We start from the raw sequence: 21,019 nt of genomic DNA, 5'->3' as shown, positions 1-21,019 counted from the left end.
AATACCTTTCACTTATACCCCTTTTTGCAAAAGTCCAGTTTGGGGTATGGGCCCTAAAATCTATCAATATCGAACTCCACTCTTGTTGAGGCCCAAATTGTCATGGTGAGCAAAAACGTCCTATTTGGGGATGGGTCCCCTAGATAGTTTGTTCGGAATGTTGATATTAGATTCGTGGTCTACTACCAAATACCTTTCATTTGAGCTCCATATGCCCATAGTCTGCAAACATGTCTAGTTTGGGGGGAGGGTAGGCCACTCCATGACTTGGCCCTGAAAATATATATCAGAATGGTGTTTTACTCTAAAATACCTGTTATTTGAGCCCCTTATTGCAATGGTCAGCAAATACGACTTTTTTGGGTGGTGTTATGTGGATGGGGTGGCGCCATAGTCACTTTTCCCGAATATTGATATCAAATAACTTTCATTTAAGTCCCATATTGCTAAGGTAGTATATTTTTCCTCTTTGGGGGATGTTTTTGGGAAGGGGCGGGCCCCTAAACACTAGGTTCCACATTTGATTATCGCATTCATATTCTACACTCAAATACCTTTTATTTGAGCCCTATACTGCCGTGGTCGGTAATTAAGTCCTGTTTGGGGGGTGTTTTGGGAAAGGGGTGAACCCCAGAAACTTGGTCCCACATTTGGATGTATTTTGCTCGCAAATGCCTTTCATTTGAGTCCCATATTGCCATGGTCGGGAAATATGTCCGATTAAGGGGTGCTTTGAGAATTGGGGTGGTCCACTAAACACTTGGTCCAACAATTGGATATCAGATATGTTTTCTAATCTTATATACCTCTGATTTGAGTCCCATATTGTCGTGATTGGTCAATATATATATTTGATAGGTTTTGGGGGAGGGGCGTTCCCCCTAGGTACCCCATCCGGAATTTGGATACTATTTTTTTTGTTTTTTTTTATTACTATAAGAGAGCACACAAAATTTTGCTTAAATCGCACCAACCAACAACGAGATCTGGCGTTTCTGAAAATAAGGGTAAAGGGGAAGGGTTCGCCGCACTTTCTTGAACTCTTCGGTATACTATTATTCTTAAAATTGTGGAAGTTTAAAATTTCCATTGAGCTCCTAAAACCAACCAAGAGCCAACAATTCCCAATTTTTTCAGTGATAACAGTGAAACATAAAGCTCACTAATAGCTTATAAACTTAATTTTAAATAAAATTGGAAATATTTTTGTTTTTTCGGATTCCTGACCAAAAATGCCATATGCAGACAAACTTTCGGGTATGCGAAGTGGAATGATTACTGAAATAAGATCAGCTATAGGAAATTACAGTTGGAATCAATCCACACTCCAATTCCGTGGCTGAAATCGGATTATAAATGTGCCTTTTTTGGGACCAACCGAGAGATCGGTATATATGGCAGCTATATCTTAATTTGAACCGATCTCGTCCAAATTGAAGAGGGATGTCGAAGGCCCTAACACAACTAACTGTCCCAAATTTCTGAGAAATCGGACAATAAATGCGTCATTTATGCGCCCAAGACCTTAAATCGAGAGATCGGTCTATATTCCAGCTATATCCAAACCTGGACCGAACAGGGCCAAATTGAAGAAGGATGTCGAAGGCCTTAACACAACTCATTGTCCTAAATTTCGTGGAAATCAGACAATAAATGCACCTTTTATGGGCCCAAGACCTTAAATCGAGAGATCGATCTTTTTGGCAGCTATATCCAAATCTAGACCGATCTGGGCCAAATTGAAGAAGGATGTCGAAGGCCTTAACACAACTCATTGTCCCAAATTTCGGCTAAATCGTACAATATAAACTAAAACGAGAAATCAGTCTATATGGGAGCTATATCCAAACCTGGACCGATCCCAAATGTCGGCAACACCAGTTTCTTTCATTTCTCCAAGATTTGGCATCTTTTGTTCTTTAGATGTTGCCTTCCCCTGGCTACAATTTGGTTTTTTTTTGCCAAATTCGGATGGCCATTCATTTTAAACTTCTGTAGCCCATTTATTTTGCATAAATTATCCCTAAATACGAAAAAGCTTAAATTTTTTACTTTTGTTTCATCCATTTATATCAAGTAACAATTCTATTCGATGGCTCCAGAGCTCACTAGTGGCTTTCGAGCAGCTGATACTCGATAATGGTCTCGTTAACGAATGCCATAATCTCGAATGTCCAAAGTGCTTATTCGTTAACGAATGCGGTAATGTCAAAACAAAAATTTTCGAACATATTTACTCGTTCACGTATGTGGTAATTCGACCCCAGTTCTCTGATACACACGCACATCAATCAATCTGATGCTATTATATTTGCTATATGGTTCTGAAGCATGGGTACTAGTGAAAGCAGATGAGGCAGTGCTTGGAGTATTCGAAAGATTCTTCGTAATATATATGGTCCAGTTTGTGTTAATGGAAAATATAGACGACGTATTTACCACGAGCTGTATGAGCTGTATGACGACGATAGCATAGTTACACGCATCAAAATACAACGGCTGCGTTGACTAGGTCATGTTGTCAGAATTGATGAAGAAGCTTCAGCAAAGAAGTCTTTTGAAGGCCGACACGGTGGTACACGCAAACTGGGAAAACCAAAAGCCCGATGGAAAGATCAAGTGGTGGGAGACACCTCGAAACTTGGTATCAGAGATTTTAGAATGAGCGCAGAAGATCGAGGTGCTTGGAACGCTAATCTACGTTCGGCTAATGGAACAAATGTTCTGTCATAGCCAATTAAAGTAAGGAAAGTAATTATATCCAAAGAGATATGCTACATTTAATTATATCTGGCCTTGGATATAATTATATATGGCCTTGGATAGAATTATATCTGGCCTTAGATAAAGGGTGATTTTTTTGAGGTTAGGATTTTCATGCATTAGTATTTGACAGATCACGTGGGATTTCAGACATGGTGTCAAAGAGAAAGATGCTCAGTATGCTTTGACATTTCATCATGAATAGACTTACTAACGAGCAACGCTTGCAAATCATTGAATTTTATTACCAAAATCAGTGTTCGGTTCGAAATGTGTTCATTCACCGTAACGTTGCGTCCAACAGCATCTTTGAAAAAATACGGTCCAATGATTCCACCAGCGTACAAACCACACCAAACAGTGCATTTTTCGGGATGCATGGGCAGTTCTTGAACGGCTTCTGGTTGCTCTTCACTCCAAATGCGGCAATTTTGCTTATTTACGTAGCCATTCAACCAGAAATGAGCCTCACCGCTGAACAAAATTTGTCAAAATTTGAACACATTTCGAACCGAACACTGATTTTGGTAATAAAATTCAATGATTTGCAAGCGTTGCTCGTTAGTAAGTCTATTCATGATGAAATGTCAAAGCATACTGAGCATCTTTCTCTTTGACACCATGTCTGAAATCCCACGTGATCTGTCAAATACTAATGCATGAAAATCCTAACCTCAAAAAAATCACCCTTTATAATTATATCTTGGGCAATATATATGTACATCTTGCGATGCAAACAGCTGAGTTTTGTTCTTTTACATTTACATTCTCACTATACGCGTTGCCAAGTATGAATAGACGCGCGGAAACGCAGGTTGGTATACCCTAGGTAGACACTTAGAGGAGTGGACCAATGCCTTCGGGGATGTACATTTATATGGGATTAACTGATTCGCGTTTGCTCTCTACTTTATACTTTCTCTTCTTATTCTTTATATTCCTATCTTGTCTCTAGATCTTGTCTGGGCCCCAAAACTTTTTCTTTATCTTCTCATCTACACTTCTTTCTCGCTAGGGTGTCGCAATGGGCCAACAGTGGCTTGAAACCACCACAAGGTTGGTGACAAGTAACAGTTTTTCTCCAATAGCTCTTGTTTTTGAGCTAAAGCTTAGGGGCATATTTTACGATTTGTAGACTATAAATATTTTATAGTTGTTTTTGAAATGGATTCGCAAAAAGGTTGTGTACTGATCCAAAGCAGTGCTTGTGTGAATATATTTTTAAATAATATGTATGTAAAGTTGCTTACTAACAGAAAATAGAATATGTCAGAAATGCGTCTGAGCCACTACAGGTTGTCTCACGCGAACAGCTATAAACCACCGGCCAGATTTTTTTGTGCTATTTATTAGTTGGCGTAGTCAATTGACTCACCTACTGCCAGGGTATCCAGTTCCAAAATTAAAATCCAAAAAATATGTTATCCAGTTTATTGGTTAATGTTCACGTACAAATTACTAGTTCCAAGGTATCAAGTTATCGATTGAACAATATCCACGAATAAAACAAATAAAACCACGCGAATACACGTTGTGTAACTGTACAGTACACCACTTTCACGCTTTAAAAAAATAACTACGTAAAACTATATATAAAAATATGCAGAAGGGCCGAAAGGCTCATGCATATGGCATATGACTGGTCTAGACCCAGAGGTCTCAATGTTAACCCAGAGAAGACTGAAATATGCCTGTTCACGAGAAAAACGAAGGTGGGCCAATTTAACGCACCACGTTTCCTCAATGGGACGATTTCGATATCTGACAAGATCAAATACTTAGGTGTGATCTTGGACAGGAAACTGAATTGGAAGTGTCACATTCAGGAGCGTACTGAGAAGGATAGTCTTGAGTCCGAGGATAGTCCACTAACTCTACAGGAGCGTGATTAGAATAATTCTTACTTACGCCTCAGTGGTTTGGTGGATTGCTATGGAGAAAAAGTGCAACATAAGGACCATACAACAGGTTCAGAGAACATGTTGTCTTGGCATAGGCGGAACGATGAGGACCACGCCCACTAGGGCACTGGAGACTATTCTAGATATCCAACCCATTGACATACAGATTAAGTGTGAGGTAGCCACTGCGGCTATGAGACTTAAGGCGATGGAAGAATGGATTGGGGATGGGAGCAGCTCATACCATCGCGGTATAATCAATGCAACGATAGGAAACCTTGAAGGAAGGGGGGGGAGGTTTCCGATCGAATACCTGAGATGAACCTTGAAGGCGAGTGTCATCGGCACAGTCTTGGATTGACGGAATTCAAGTATTGCGACCTGGAAGATCATGTTACACAGATGGATCGAAGCTAGAGAACAGCGTGCGCCTGGGTGTCTACATTGAGAACCCACCTACTGAGATCTGTTTTAGACTGCCTGACCATAATACGGTCCAGCAGGCGGAGATCCGCACTATCACGGAATGCGTGAAGTGGTGAGGTGCTGCTAACGCGAGGACGTCGAGTGTGAACATCTTTACCGACAGTAAAATTGCCATAAGGGCAATAACAATCAGACGGTAAGGTCACGAATAGTCTTGCAGTATAAGAAGGAGATTAACGTCTTCTCTGAGGATGGGAAAATCCGCATCGTTTGGGTGCCGGGCCATAACGGAGTAAGGGGAAATGAAAGGGCAGACAATTTGGCGGGGAAAGCCAGAGGGCTGTCGTCAATAAGGTTAGGGTCGACGCAGTCCGAGTTAAGGGCGTGGACGACGAATGCGCATGCAACATTGTGGAACAGCGAAACGGTCGATAGGACTGCGAAAATCCTATGGGGGGATCCAGATCGTGAGAAGACGAGGCTATTACTGAAATGAAGCAAGAATGAGGACAGTATAGCTATTGGTATTATAACGGAACACATATGGCTACGAGCTCACTTATGTAAAAGCGGTGCGGGAAGTGATGGCATGTGGGAAGATGATGAGACGTTGGAGCATTTCCGGCCTTCGTGGCTAACGGACACTGATACTTAGATGGGGACACGATAAGAGACATGAACCAACTTAAGGAAGTCGTATGGAAAACAATTAAGGATTTTGTAAGTAGCACGGAATTCCTAACTTAAAATTTTCTTTTTAGAGGTTACTTTATAGTTCTTAGAGCGCACAACAAGCCGATTACAGGCTTAGGTGTATGTCCACAGTGGCATGGGCGGATTAATATCTGCATCCTTTTTTTCAACCTAACCTACAACTATAGCCTCACGGCCAGTAAAACGAAAATACAGTTATGTGTAACAGTTACAATGAAACAACACAATCCCATGGCAGCCAGTTGTACGTACCGAATTGACCCGATGGAGTTCTTCATCGGCAAGGGCTGCCGCCTCAGTATATAACACACTGCTACAACAACAACAAATAAATGAATGCATGCAAATGTAAAGTAGTCCATCTAGATTCGACGGTTTTAGGATGTCACATTTTTGTTTTCGTTCTCTTTGTTGTTTTCTTCTTTCTGGCATGTTTTTTGTGCCCATGTACTCACACTCCAAACGTGCACACACTCGCACAAATTTCTTTGTGCCTGTTGGTAATAACGTCGATTTTGTAAATCAGCTTGATGACAAGTTAGTGATTTTCCCATATGGTTTGATGTTGATGTACAAATGAGACAAGCTTCTATCGTTAAGCCATGCTTTTATCCATTTATTTATTGAATTTATTGGGCATGGGTGCGTATGTTTACTTTTCGATCATTATGCCCTCATATAGAATACATCATACGCCACCTTGTTCAAATATTTCCAATATGAAAATACTTTCCAAATTATTTAATTAGCCAAAACATGGGTGCTACGAATCTTAACGCAGCTCTTTTTTCCACTGGAACATAACCGAAGACATACCACGCATTTATGACATAACTTGTTGATGTAATTCTATTATAAGGCAATGCTAATCTGCATACAATTTGGAAAAATTCAATATCGAAAAATAAAATAAATAAAATATTTTAGGATTCCAAAATAACGAAAAATTGGCTAAAAATTGTAAATTGTGGTCCTATGCTATATCTAAAAACCAAAAGATGCCGAAGAAAAACAGTTGGCGTACTTGGGATTAACACTCCAATCTGAGCTAGAAACACAAAAAACCCATGAGGTTTCCTCGTAGGCAAATTTTTTAATTTTGTTGACCAGTGTAATCTACACATCTTAAAAAAGGCAAAAAAAGCATATGTTTATAATACTTTAAATTTAAAGCCATAAGTTAATATCTTAAGCGTTCCAATAAATTCCAAATCGTTTTGTAACCATTGAACTTCATCCGCATACATTAAGATCTTGGAATTGGTGCAAATCGTTTATCAGCCAGCAATCACGTCAGTATGGAAAATGTTTTCCCTAAAGAACAAAATTTCTAGATGAATTCAAAACTTCTAGGAAATTTTCTCTGTAACAGTATTTTTAAGAAATTTTTCATAAAACAAGATTTAAGAAATCTTATATATAAAAATCAATTTGTGTTTGTTAGTTGGTTTGTCTGTTCCGTATAGACTCAAAAAAGACTGAACCGATTACAGTGAAATTTTCACAGATTGTGTAGGTTGGTCTGGAAGGAAACATAGACTATATAATTTTTTAATATCGGAAGGGCGGACCTTCCACCTACCCCAAAAGTACTACCAAAAAATATAAGTGGACCGATCGGGACAATATGGGACTCAAATGAAAGGTATTCAGGAGTAGGAATTTCATCTTAAAAATTGGGTCCAAGTAACTGGGGGCCGCCCCAACCTCAAAACTCCCTAAAATAGGTTTTTTGGACGATCATGACAATGGAGGCCACCGTAGCGCAAAAATTTTCAGCGGTGGTTTTCCCCTCCTAATGCTGGCAACATTTGTGAGGTACTTTGCCATGTAAAACTTCTTTCCAAAGAGGTGTCGCACTGCGGCACGCCGTTAGGACTCGGCTATAAAGGGAGGGCGCTTATTATTGAACTTAAACTTGAATCGGACTGCACTCATTGATATGTAAAAAGTTTGCCCCTGTTCCTTAGTGGAATGTTAATGGGCAAAATTAAATTAAAGGTATTCGAATATGGAAAGGAAGGAGAAATAGGCTTTATAATTTGTTGATTTCGGAAGCGGGCGGACCCTCCCCCGTTACCCAAAAACACAACCCAAAATCAAAAGTGGACCGATCGGTGCAATATGGGTATCAAACGAAAGGTATTGGAAAATAGAATGCGTATATGGTATTAAAATTTGGGTCTATGTACCCATCGGGCCGCCCCAACCCCAAAAATTCCCCCAAAACAGAAATATTGGACCTTCATGTCAATATGGTCTTCAAATGAAAGGTATTCGGGAGTAGGTTACGAATTTGGCATACAAAATCAGATCGAAGTATAGGGGGTCACCCTGCCCCCCAAAAACGCCTTAAATGGGCATAGGAACCATCATGACTATATGGGACTCGGTTTTTTGTTGGTTCCGTAGAATCAAAAACGGCTGAAACGATTTTCTTAAAATTTTCACAGATTGTGTAAGTTTGTCCGGAAGAAAACGTAGGCTATATAATTTTTAGATATCGAATGGGGGCGATACCTCCCCCTTACCCCAACAACACCATCCAAAAGCAAACGTGGGCCGATAGGCACAATATGGGTATCAAATGAAAGGTATTGGAGACTAGAAAGCGAATATCGTATTAAAATTTGGGTTCAAGTACCCAGCGGGCATCCCCAGCCAAATAACTTCGCTAAACATATATATTCGACGTTCATGTCAATATGGGTCTCAAATGAAAAGTATTCGACAGTAGATTACAAATACGGCATAAAAAAATTAGGTCCAAGTAATGGGAGGTCGCCCCACCCAAGAACCCCCAAATGGACCAATTAACCGACCATGTCTATATGTGACTGAAATGAAAGGTATTTGGGAGTATATTACGAATATGACATTTAAATTTGTGTTCAAGTCTTGGTGGCGCTTTTGCTTTCAAAAATAAGTCAAATAGGTTGATTGACCCATTATGACAATATGGGACTCAAATGAAAAGAGGAAAAAGAATTTGATACAATTCTGGAGCCAAGTATTTGGAGTACGCCCCAAAGCGCCCCCTAAAATGAACTACATTTCCGATTATGGTATTTGGGAGTAAAGAACGAATTCGATATCTATTTTCAGGGCAAAGCGCCGGTGGTCGACCCAGTCCCAAAACATCCTCCAAACAGTTTATGTTTACCGACCATGGCAATATGGGGGTCAAATTAAATGGATTTGGGAGTGCAGCACAAATTTGATATCCATATTTGAGTCGAAACGTCTGAGTGCCATCCCTCCCCTAAAAAGCACTTTTCATTACCCTAATTTTCAAAACCATCAGATCTCGGAGATTGGTAATGCGATTCGTTCGGTTGTTTTTTTGCACTTTCACAAAACATGGTTTCTATTGTTGGGGTCGGGTACCTCGGGAGCCGTTCGAAACCCTCCAAATGGGTATATAGACCAATCACTACAATATAGAGGTCAAACGAAAGGTGCTTGACAGAAAAAAACGAATTTGATATCCAATTGAAGAGCCATGTGTTTGGGGAACTGCCCCACCCGAAAACACCTTCCTATTATATAAAAGCTATTTGATGTTTAAATTGATTGATTTTCGGCAAATTGATACTCATTTCCGGGACAAAGTCCCTGGGGTCCACCCCACCCTCAAACAGAATTTGAAAGTAGAACACAAAGCGTATATTTTCATTAAGGGCCAAGTGTCTCTCTAAACCGGATATTTACCAATACGATAATATAGTACTCAAAAGAAAGGTATTTGGGAGTGGAATAAAACTTTATCCAGGAACCGAGAGGGGGCGCACTTCTCACATATCAATGAAAGCTTTCCGATTCAACTTTAAACTCAATGATAAGAGACTTTTTTATAGACGAGTCCGAATGGCGTGCGACACCTCTTTGGGGAGAATTTTTAACATGACCTTGTATGGCAAATGTCGCCAGCATTAATAGGGGATCACTACCGCTTTAAATTTTGTCCGATGTTATCGCCAGGATTTGACCACAGGCGTTCAGCGTTATAGGCGGGCATAGGCTACATTGGCACGAATTCGGTATACACATTCAGGACGGAGTGCCCCAACCCTTAAAAGATATTAGCGAATTAAAGAAGGCGCAGCGAAGCGGACCCGGTTCAGCTAGTTTTCTATAAAGACAAACTCTACGATAGTTTACTCTGGCTGTCATTCAAGTGAATTTTATGCAACACAAATATTACATTTCAGTTTAGTTCAGTATGGGGGCTTTTTTCTACATTATGTCACAGGCCGTTGTTAAATCGATTTTGTTTTTTTTTTTTTAGAAAGGGAGAGCAATCCTTGCCCAGGAATGATAATTTATCGTTTCTGGAACGTAATCCCAACTACATTGGGTATTATTAAATCAATGTTTGAAACTGTCGTTTTCTTCACTTTGAAGAAGAGTTTCAGGCAGACAGAGAGTAGGGCATATTGGCGGTAACTTTATGGGTCTCATTGGTATTTTCTTTTCTTTAATAAGACTATAATTTTGTATCGCTTCAATATACCTGGAAGTCGGTATAACAAAGGTATGTCTGAATAGAAAAAAAAAAATGTACCTGAACCATTACGGCAAAGTTTGTATAAACTTAATTTTGGGTTAACCTTATCTAATGCCTTACTAAAATCAGTATAAATGCCTGGTTACCAAGAACAAACTGACCAATGCCTGTACTGTATCAATGCTCAGAAAAAAGATACCTTAGATTACCATGGGACTCAAGGACTATGTTTATTAATTTATTCACGTACTTGTTATTGTTTATCGAGGGGCGCCAGGGGTCGTGGGTTCGATTTTCGCCAGAAGCCTTGGTCTGTCGCTACTGTGGTATCACAATGGACCTAAAAAATTGTCTAAGTGAGACTGTAAAGGACTGCCACTCTTACCTAACCTAAACAATTATTTGCTATATTTGCCTGTATTGACTGTCCAATGAATTTATATTTCATTACTTTATTTCTCCCAAAACGGAGAGTACAGCGGTTAACCACCATTGTCAGAACCGCAGTGCAGTATTGAATAAGGTCTTAAAAGCGACTATTAAGACCTACAGCTAGTTTATTGCATAAAACTAGTTTTTCTCTAAGAATGGTAAAAAAAGGATAATACCAGGCAAAGAAGTCTGCAACTTTGGGATGTGGGTCTGTGACTTCAACAAGTTATAACTAGTTTAAAACAATTTCTAATGTCAATTCAAAAATCGGACTCTAAGAAATATTGCTTTCAAACTTTTCTTATTGAGTTGTTAAATACCTTATGAATTTATCATGGTATTTGGCTTTGTTTTATTGTCAATCTTAGTTCTAAAATTAGTTAACGTCAAATTTAAATTCTGGTCACAATATAGAAGATGAACAATAATCAAGCAACAGTCACATTACTGCATTAAAACTAAACATGCCCTTAATTATAATAAAGTTATCAGAAAGTTGCCTGCATTATTAATACAAATAATGCATTTAAAATATAATTACATCATTGGTGTATGACCAGCAAAAAAAAAGAAAAAAATGTTAACAATAAAAACTTAAAAAAAAATCAAAAAATCTTTAAGGTAAAAAAAATTGTAACCAAAAATAAACTCTTATCTTTGCTTCTAATACTTAAATATTTACCCCCTTAATAGAAAAAAGTTACCAGCTACGTTGTTAAAAACTATTGAAAAAGGCAATTAATCCAGCGAAGAAGAAAATTTAGGTGCAATAGATGGGACACGAACGACCACCTAAATTATGCACATGTGTGGTAATGGGTGAAGCCAAACACCATTCATACCAGATTTTCTGTTTGGAAACACAACGCCAAAAGTGTATTTCGATAGTTTGGCCTTTCTTCATATTCATAGGTTCCTGAAATTTGAGAAATAAGGAAAAATATTAGTAGAGTTGAAAAGTATCCGAAGCGGTGGTTTGTGACAAATTGGATGTTGTGGGGAAAATCGCAACAAAATATTTAAAGTGGACCCAAAAGATATTTTAAATGGAAATCGGGAAGGTCTGGCTTGAGATATTTTGTCTCGCAGAGCGATCAACTGCTTCTTAAAGCAGTTATGATAAGAGAAAATTTGTCTAAAAGACAAAATTTTAAGAAATTTTCAAAGAAAAATTTCTCCAAAGACTAAATTCTTTCCTCCAAAGAAAAATTTTCTAAAAAATACAAAAATTTAAAAAAAAACAAAAAAAAATTAGACAAAAAAATAATTTTGAAAAAAATTTCACCCAAGATAAGACTTAAAAAAAAAAAAAATTCGAAAGATTTTAAAGAAATTTAGGAATTTTAAGCAAATTTTCTCTAAAGACAAAATTTCTCTAAAAAAAGTTTCTGACAAATTTTCTCTAAAGAAATAAATTCTGAGAACTTTTCTTTAAGAACAAAATTTCTCTAAAGAAAAAATTTCTAAAAAATTTTCTTTAAGAACAAATTTCTGAAAACATTTTCGGGAAAAATTTCACTAAATAAAAAATTTCTGAAAATTTTCTTTCTAAAAAAACAATTTGGGGAAAATTTTTACTAAATAAAAAATTTTTGAAAATTTTTTCTGAGAAATTTTCTCTAAGGATAAAACTTCTGAGAAATTTTCTCTAAAGAAAATATTCTGTTTGAATATTTTTGAATTTTAAGCAAATTTTCTCTAAAGACAAAATTTTTCTAAAAAAAGTTTCTGACAAATTTTCTCTAAAGAAAAGAATTCTGAGAAATTTTCGTTAAGAACAAATGTTCTTTAAAGAAAAAATTTCTAAAAAATTTTCTTTAAGAACAAATTTCTGAAAATTTTCTCTAAGAAACATTTTCGGAAAAAATTTCACTAAATAAAAAATTTCTGAAAATTTTCTCTCTAAAGAAACAATTTGGGGAAAATTTTTACTAAATAAAAATTTTTTAAATTTTTTTCTGAGAAATTTTCTTTAAGGAAAAAAATTCTGAGAAAATTTCTCTAAAGAAAAAAATTCTGTTTGTTTCTCTTGCGAGGCGAGCTTAATAATCAGAGACGCAAATGGAAAAGGAAAGCCAAAGATAGCAACACACACCAACCACTATGGGACGCGTTTCGTCATTGGTTAGAAGTCTTTTCAACCATATTAGGTGTGATGGCTTCAAGGGGCGGGCTGCAATGATCGCGATTTCGGCCTTTGCCAGGGGACACGCCCGACTGCAATGCCACCAAAAGATTACCTGCTTCCACCCACTCACTAATTAGTGAGCAGTGCAATGGTAGAAGCTCTCTAAAACAAATTTCTGGTATATTTCTGAAAAATTTCTCTAAAGAAAAAATGGGTCGAAAAATACCCAAGAATAGAGCTGTCTCAGAGAAATTCTAGCTTGAGTTAGAAAAAAGTATCCTATAATGAAATTTGGATTGGTATAAGGTAGACGAATGAAACTTAAAAAAATGTCCGTCATATAAGGTCATGTTTTGGGAGAAAAATAGGGTTGTCGAAATTCGTTAATTTTTTATTTTCCAAAAATTAAAAAAAAAAATTCTAAAAATTCTTAAAGAGAGATTTTTGGAAGCCGTTTTGGTGCTTTTGTGTTGCATTCGTTGGATTCTATATAAAAAAAATAAATTTATGGCAATAAGTCTACTACTTTTGACATCAGGTTCGATTTTATGTCAAAATCATTAAAATCTACTTTCTTCGCTAAATGGTCATAAAATATTAAGAAAATGATTTTTTTGTAGTAAAAACATAGTGGCATAGGAAATAAAAAGAAATTCACAACAATATTTTTTTTTTTATTTCTTTCAAATTTTTTTAAAAAATTTTTTTTAAAAAAAAATTTTGTAAAAAAAAATTCTAAAGATATTTTTTTAAAAAAAGTTTAAAGAGATTACCACCTCAATATTAATGTTCTAAATAATGAATTTATGAAATTTCATCAAGGGAATCGTATTTTAGGCGTTAATGGGTTTAAAAAAATCGGAGAATTTTCTCTAAAGAATTTGAGAAATTTTCTTTAAGAAAAAATTCTGACAATTTTCATTAACCCAACAATTTTTTTTTTCTAAAAAGCAGACAAAATTTCTTAAATATTTTCCTGAGACAAAATTCTTAAGAATTTTCCCAAATGACAGAACTCCCAAGAAATTTTAATTTAAAGAAAAAACTTCTAGACAAAATTTCTCTAAAAAAAGTTTCTGACAAATTTTCTCTAAAGAAATAAATTCTGAGAACTTTTCTTTAAGAACAAAATTTCTCTAAAGAAAAAATTTCTAAAAAATTTTCTTTAAGAACAAATTTCTGAAAACATTTTCGGGAAAAATTTCACTAAATAAAAAATTTCTGAAAATTTTCTTTCTAAAAAAACAATTTGGGGAAAATTTTTACTAAATAAAAAATTTTTGAAAATTTTTTCTGAGAAATTTTCTCTAAGGATAAAACTTCTGAGAAATTTTCTCTAAAGAAAATATTCTGTTTGTTTCTCTTGCGAGACGAGCTTAATGATCAGAGATGCAAATGGAAAAGGAAAGCCAAAGATATCAACACAAACCAACCACTATGGGACGCGTTTCGTCTTTGGTTAGAAGTCTTTTCAACCATATTAGATTTCGGCCTTTGCCAGAGGCCTCGTCAGACTTCTATGCCACCAAAAGATTACATGCTTCCACCCACTCACAATTAGTGAGCAGTGCATAGTAGCTCTCTAAAACAAATTTCTGGTATATTTCTGAAAAATTTCTCTAAAGAAACAATTTTTGAAAAATTTTTCTTTAATGAAAAAATTTCTGAAAAAATTTTTCGAAAGATTTTAAAGAAATTTACGAATTTTAAGCAAATTTTCTCTAAAGACAAAATTTTTCTAAAAAAAGTTTCTGACAAATTTTCTCTAAAGAAAAGAATTCTGAGAAAATTTCGTTAAGAACAAATGTTCTTTAAAGAAAAAATTTCTAAAAAATTTTCTTTAAGAACAAATTTCTGAAAATTTTCTCTAAGAAACATTTTCGGAAAAAATTTCACTAAATAAAAAATTTCTGAAAATTTTCTCTCTAAAGAAACAATTTGGGGAAAATTTTTACTAAATAAAAATTTTTTAAATTTTTTTCTGAGAAATTTTCTTTAAGGAAAAAAATTCTGAGAAAATTTCTCTAAAGAAGAAAATTCTGTTTGTTTCTCTTGCGAGGCGAGCTTAATAATCAGAGACGCAAATGGAAAAGGAAAGCCAAAGATAGCAACACACACCAACCACTATGGGACGCGTTTCGTCATTGGTTAGAAGTCTTTTCAACCATATTAGGTGTGATGGCTTCAAGGGGCGGGCTGCAATGATCGCGATTTCGGCCTTTGCCAGGGGACACGCCCGACTGCAATGCCACCTAAAGATTACCTGCTTCCACCCACTCACTAATTAGTGAGCAGTGCAATGGTAGAAGCTCTCTAAAACAAATTTCTGGTATATTTCTGAAAAAATGGGTCGAAAAATACCCAAGAATAGAGCTGTCTCAGAGAAATTCTAGCTTGAGTTAGAAAAAAAGTATCCTATAATGAAATTTGGATTGGTATAAGGTAGACGAATGAAACTTAAAAAAAAATGTCCGTCATATAAGTTCATGTTTTGGGGAAAAAATAGGGTTGTCGAAATTTGTCAATTTTTTATTTTCCAAAAAATTAAAAAAAAAAATTTCGAAAAATTCTTAAAGAGATTTTTGGACGCCGTTTTGTTGCTTTTGTGTTGCATTCGTTGGATTCTATATTAAAAAAATAAATTTATGGCAATAAGTCTACTACTTTTGACATCAGGTTCGATTTTATGTCAAAGTCATTAATCTACTTTCTTCGCTAAATGGTCATAAAATATTAAGAAAATGATTTTTTTGTTGTAAAAACATAGTGGCATAGGAAATAAAAAGAAATTCACAACAATATTTTTTTTTAATTTTTTTCAAACTTTTAAAAAAAAATTTAAAACAAAAATTTGTTAAAAAAATTTTAAAGCTATTTAAAAAAAAAAAAAAAAGTTTAAAGAAATTACCACCTTAATATTAATGCTCTAAATAATTAATTTATGAAATTTCATCAATATCAGACAAGGTAATCGTATGTCAGGCGTTAATGGGTTAAAGAAAATTGGAGAATTTTCTCTAAAGAATTTGGGAAATTTTCTGTAAGAAAAAAATCTGACAATTATCTCTAAACCAATATTTTTTTTTTCTAAAAAGCAGGCAAAATTTTTAAAATAATTTCCTAAAACAAAATTTTTAAGAATTTTCCCAAAAGACAGAACTCCCAAGAAATTTTAATTTAAAGACAAAACTTAAAAAATTTTCTCTATAGGCATAATTTCCAAAAAATTCTCCAAACAAAAATTCAAAGCCCATCTTTTTTTTAGTATGCTGAACCTCCCAAGTAGATCCAACCGCAAGTCTCTGGACGGTGGTATCCAAAAGATACTAAGACAGCATGCAATTGTGTCTAATTTAAGGGTTAAATTGGAATTTTTAAATTTTGTTGCGATTTACCTCCACAAACTTATCTTTAGTCTTTTTTTTATATTTACCGTAAAGGGAAAATACATGGGAAACCAAGATGGCATGCCTGGCGTATGGGTCATCGGATTAATGCTCATTAGTATGTCATTATAAAGCCAACATTCAAAATAGCCAGCTATTCCTGTAAGAACACAATCCAACTGCACTTCAAATTTTAATACTTTATAGCGAGTATTGTCAATATGTTTATCTGGATTGGGATGTACAAATTCGAATAACGCCTTAGGATAATCTATATTGTATACATTTTTCAATAGCACTACAAAACCATTTTCGGCATGATTTTGATATGTGGCCTGTTTATCGCGACTAAATGATTCCAGACGTGCCACATTACGTACGGCATTGTAAAGTTTTGAGGACATTATAGGATTAATGAAAGATACCGATTTATATGGTATACTTATGCCACCTGGCTTCAGTAACTTTTGTGCACAATCCAAACACTCGGGGGATAATTCGTTGTCTCCAAATGAACCCAATAGTTCGGAAACTAAAATATCTGCTGGTTCAGGAGGAGAAAATTCACGCATGTCTTTGGAAAAAATATGAACATCTGAAAAAAAAGGAAAATGTATGAAAAAATCAGCGGAAGATGGTTAAAAATGCTACCTCGTCGTACCTTTGTTATGCCACAACTTCCGGGCAATTGCAGTTAGAGTTCGTATGGCATTTGGATTTTTCTCTATAATATATAAACGAATTTTACGTCCAGTCCTTTCAGCGGCATTTAGAGCCGCTCTAGCCAAAGGGCCACGGCCAGCACCCAGTACCATGACTATGGACTAAAATATAATGGAAAAGGTAAATGTTATTTGGAGGAAAAACTTCAAATTCAAAAGTTATTTAACGCTTAAATAAGGAAATTGGTTTAGCTTAATTCGAAAGATACTCCATCATCACTTCGATATTTTTTGTATACCCTCCACCATAGGATGGGGGTATACTTAGTTCGTCATTCTGTTTGTAACTCCTCGAAATATTCCTCTGAGACCTCATAAAGTATATTCTTCATCGTCATGTCATTTCAAGTCGATTTAGCCATGTCCGTCCGTCCGTCTATCTATCGAAAGCACGCTAACTTTCAAAGGAGTAAAGCTAGCCGCTTGGAATTTTGCACGAATACTTCTTATTAGTGTAGGTCGGTTGGGAATGTAAATGGGCCATATCGGTCCATGTTTTGATATAGCTGCCATATAAACCGATCTTGGATCTCGACTTCTTCAGCCTCTAGAGGGCGTAATTACTATCCGATTTAGCTGAAATTTTGCATGAGGTGTTTTGTTATGATTTCCAACAATTGTGGTAGGTCTGGTTCACATCGGTGCATAACCTTATATAGCTGTCATGTAAACCGATTTGGGGTTTTGACTTCTTCAGCCTCTTGAGGGCGCTATTACTATCCGATTTGTCTAAAATTTTGCATGAGCTGTTTTGCAATGACTTTCAACAACTGTGCTAAATATGATGCAAATCGGTCCATAACCTGATATAGCTGCCATTTAAACCTATCTTGAATCTTGACTTCTTGAGCCACCAGAGAGCGCAATTCTTATATGAATTGGCTAACATTTTGCAAGAAGTGTTTTGTTATGACTTCCGAAAACTATGCCAAATATGTTTTTAATTGGTTCATAACCTGATATAGCTGTCATATAAACCGATCGGCGGTCTTGATTTCCTGAGTCACTAGAGGGCGCAATTCTTTTCCGATTTGGCTGAAATTTTGCATGAGGTGATTTGTTATGATTTCCAACAACTGTGCTAAATATATTTCAAGTCTGTCCATAACCTGATATAGCTGCCATAAGAACCGATCTTGAATTTTAACTTTTTGAGCCACCAGAGAGCGCAATTCTTATGAAATTAAATTTTGCAAGAAGTTGTTTGTTATGACTTCCAACGACTGTGCCAAATATGGTTTTATTTGGTCCATAACCTGATATAGCTACCATATAAACCGATCTTGAATCTTGACTTCTTGAGCCACTGGAGAGCGCGATTCTTTACCGAATTGGATGAAATTTTGTACAACGGCTTCTCCCAAGACCTTTAACGTACGTGTCAAGTGCGGTCTGAATCGGTCGAAAGGCTGATACAGCTACCCTATTAACCAATCTCCCTATTTTAATTCTTGAGCCCCTAAAGGCCGCAATTCTTATTCGATTTGACTGATATTTGACAAAATGACTTTTACTATAGTCTCCATACATAAAATTCTATTATGGTCCGATTAGTACCTTAACTTGTTTAAATACACATGAAGTTTTTTTCTGTTCAACCTACCAATTTATTATCAATTTCATCCTCTTGCACGCGATCTTTTAAAGCCGCTTCAATGGCATCTTGATACAACTTATACTTCACCGGGTCTTTTTCGAATATTTCATAAGTATAAGAATCCAAATTATCATACAATGGCTGAAGGGGTATTTCCAACACATCTTCAAAACTGAAAGTTCAAAGACAACATTTTTTTACAAATCTGTACTTCTTCAAGCACCTTAATACGCTCTCACCTTTGCAATATATGAACATCCTTGTGCATTTCTCTAAAATTGGTAAGATAATCCGAATACAGTTTCAAGCTAGTATCACCACAGTCAGTGGATACTATAATGTTTGCGTGTGATTTCATGAAGAGTTTAAGTATTTCTTGCCAATTCTTGGGTAGCACCGGGTAGTTATGACGATTTCTTATGAACATGGTGGATGGTATCATAATAGCCTCAACAGGTTCGCCCAACCAACGTTGAATAATATCTATGGATGGACGGTCTCCTTCATTTAACTCTAAAACCAATCTAAGCTTGGGATTAAAATCAGCAGCCCAGCGAAAACGATTCCACCAATGCCATGAATCATCACTCTCAGACTTTGCTAGAATTTCTTCCTCGGATACATCCCTGCGCCATGATGATTGGGCAACAGCGGAGTTGTACAGTGGCACATGTATCAATAAAATACCTACATAAAGAATACTTGGGCGTTAGATTTAAGAATATTTAATAATTTTCTGCTTACCCTTAATTTTGTTGGTCAAGACACGTGCAAGATTTAGATTGTTCGGCCCCTTGAGTCTCATCATTGTATAGCCACCATATTGCAAATGTTCTGCCCATGATATATCACGTTTCAATACCTCTTCAGAATTTTTTCTAACAACCTCATCGCTGGAGTCGCAATCAATTGACTCCGATAGAATGCTTATAACTCTGGTATTCCATTGATCGGCGGTGAGCAAGAGATCGCTGTAGGTATTTTGCGTGTGCTTTTCATTCAAGGGCTCACATTCGAACTCCAGTGGTAATTCCTTTAGATTGAGCGGAGCAGCCACCACTGAAAAATTATTTTGCTGTGCCTTTTCTATGAATCGCGGCAAATTCGGATTACCCTCTTGTAATAAGCAGACATAAGGCATCTTTGTCGTTGTAAATTCCTATCGAGAAGTTCAATTTTAAACAAAATCAAGGAATATCCAGGAATCTGCACGTGAAGACGCTATGAAATGTAAAAAAAAACAACAACCACAAAACCGGCAAATTTGTAAATGTCAAAAATGTTGGTGTTGCCATATGGACAAATTAAGTGACGATTATTTGAATGCGTATATTCCTTGAAACGGTTCGTAATGTAAGGGATTAATCGCCAATTTATACGATACATCATATGGTTCCGAAATGTAATATATTAAATATGTTTTTATACCCACCACCAAAAGATGGGGGTATACAAATCTTGTCATTCCGTTTGTAACACCACGAAATATCGATCTAGGACCCTATAAAGTATAAATATTTGATCGCCTCGAAATTTTGATTCGAACTAGCCATGTCCATAAGTCCGTACGTCGGTCGAAATCACGACAGCGGTCGAACGCGTAGAGCTAGCCGCTTGAAATTTTGCACAGATAATTTATAATGATGTAGATCGTTGGGGATTGCAAATGGGCCATATCGGTTCATATTTGGATATAGCTCATATATAAACCGATCTCCCGATTTGACTCTTGAGCCACAATTTTTGTCCGATTTGGCTGAAATTTTGCACAAAGTATTCTGCTATGACTCCCAACAACGAATCGGTCTATAACCTGGTATAGCTCCTATATAAACTGATCTCCCGTTTTACTTCTTGAGCCCCTGGAAGACGCAATTTTCATCTGATTTGGCTGAAATTTTGCACAAAGTATTCTGTTATGGCTCCCAACAACGGAGCCATGTACGGTGCAAGTCAGTCTATAACCTAATATAGCTCCCATATAAACAGTTCTTCCGATTTGACTGCCTGATCACCTGGAAGCCGCAATTTTTGTCCGATTTGGCTGAAATTTTGTACACAGTGTTCTATTTTGACTTCAAACAACTGTGCCAAGTACGTTTTAATTCTGTGTACAACCTGATATAGAGCCCATATAAACAGATCTCCCGATTTGATTTCTTGAGCCCTTGGAAGCCGCAATTTTCATCGGATTTGGCTGAAACTTTGTCATCAGATTTTGCTGAAACAACTGTGCAAAGTACGGTTTCTCGTCCTTTCCTTTCCCATGGACGTTTTTAGCTAAAAATTCATTATGAGATTCAAAAGGAACACCAGATGTTGACCATAAAGGACCCCAGCGTCTGACGTTTCACTCACTGTTTTAAATTTCATTGAAATCGTATGAAAAATGCTCCTTTTATGGACTCACTACTCTATTTCAGCGGATCGTTCTATATGGCAG

General features: G+C 36.2%; 1 protein-coding gene across 1 annotated transcript; it reads right to left on the bottom strand.

Annotated features, from left to right (window-relative positions):
- Positions 1-10,140: 10,140 nt before the first annotated feature.
- On the bottom strand, positions 10,141-19,811 carry LOC106089590 (protein arginine N-methyltransferase 5). The gene is made up of 6 exons (XM_013255479.2): positions 19,321-19,811; positions 18,816-19,263; positions 18,583-18,748; positions 16,919-17,081; positions 16,305-16,852; positions 10,141-11,659 (listed from the first exon to the last, which is right to left on the bottom strand). Exons 1-6 carry the CDS (start codon positions 19,715-19,717, stop codon positions 11,504-11,506), a joined length of 1,878 nt encoding a protein of 625 aa, XP_013110933.2. The 5' UTR covers positions 19,718-19,811; the 3' UTR covers positions 10,141-11,503.
- Between the last annotated feature and the right edge of the window lie 1,208 nt (positions 19,812-21,019).

The sequence above is a fragment of the Stomoxys calcitrans genome, chromosome 5 (assembly GCF_963082655.1).
Source record: "Stomoxys calcitrans chromosome 5, idStoCalc2.1, whole genome shotgun sequence".
Taxonomy (NCBI): domain Eukaryota; kingdom Metazoa; phylum Arthropoda; class Insecta; order Diptera; family Muscidae; genus Stomoxys; species Stomoxys calcitrans.
The sequence above is the reverse complement of the archived record's forward strand: the minus strand, read 5'-3'. Positions and strand labels throughout refer to the sequence as shown.

Bases quoted from the DNA above. Each gene is read 5' to 3' on its own strand.
- LOC106089590 (XM_013255479.2), bottom strand. From the start codon at position 19,717: ATGCCTTATGTCTGCTTATTACAAGAGGGTAATCCGAATTTGCCGCGA. The intron at 19,264-19,320 runs GTAAGCAGAAAA...TTCTTTATGTAG, and splicing joins CTTGACCAACAAAATTAAGG to GTATTTTATTGATACATGTG. The intron at 18,749-18,815 runs GTGAGAGCGTAT...TTGAACTTTCAG, and splicing joins GATGTTCATATATTGCAAAG to TTTTGAAGATGTGTTGGAAA.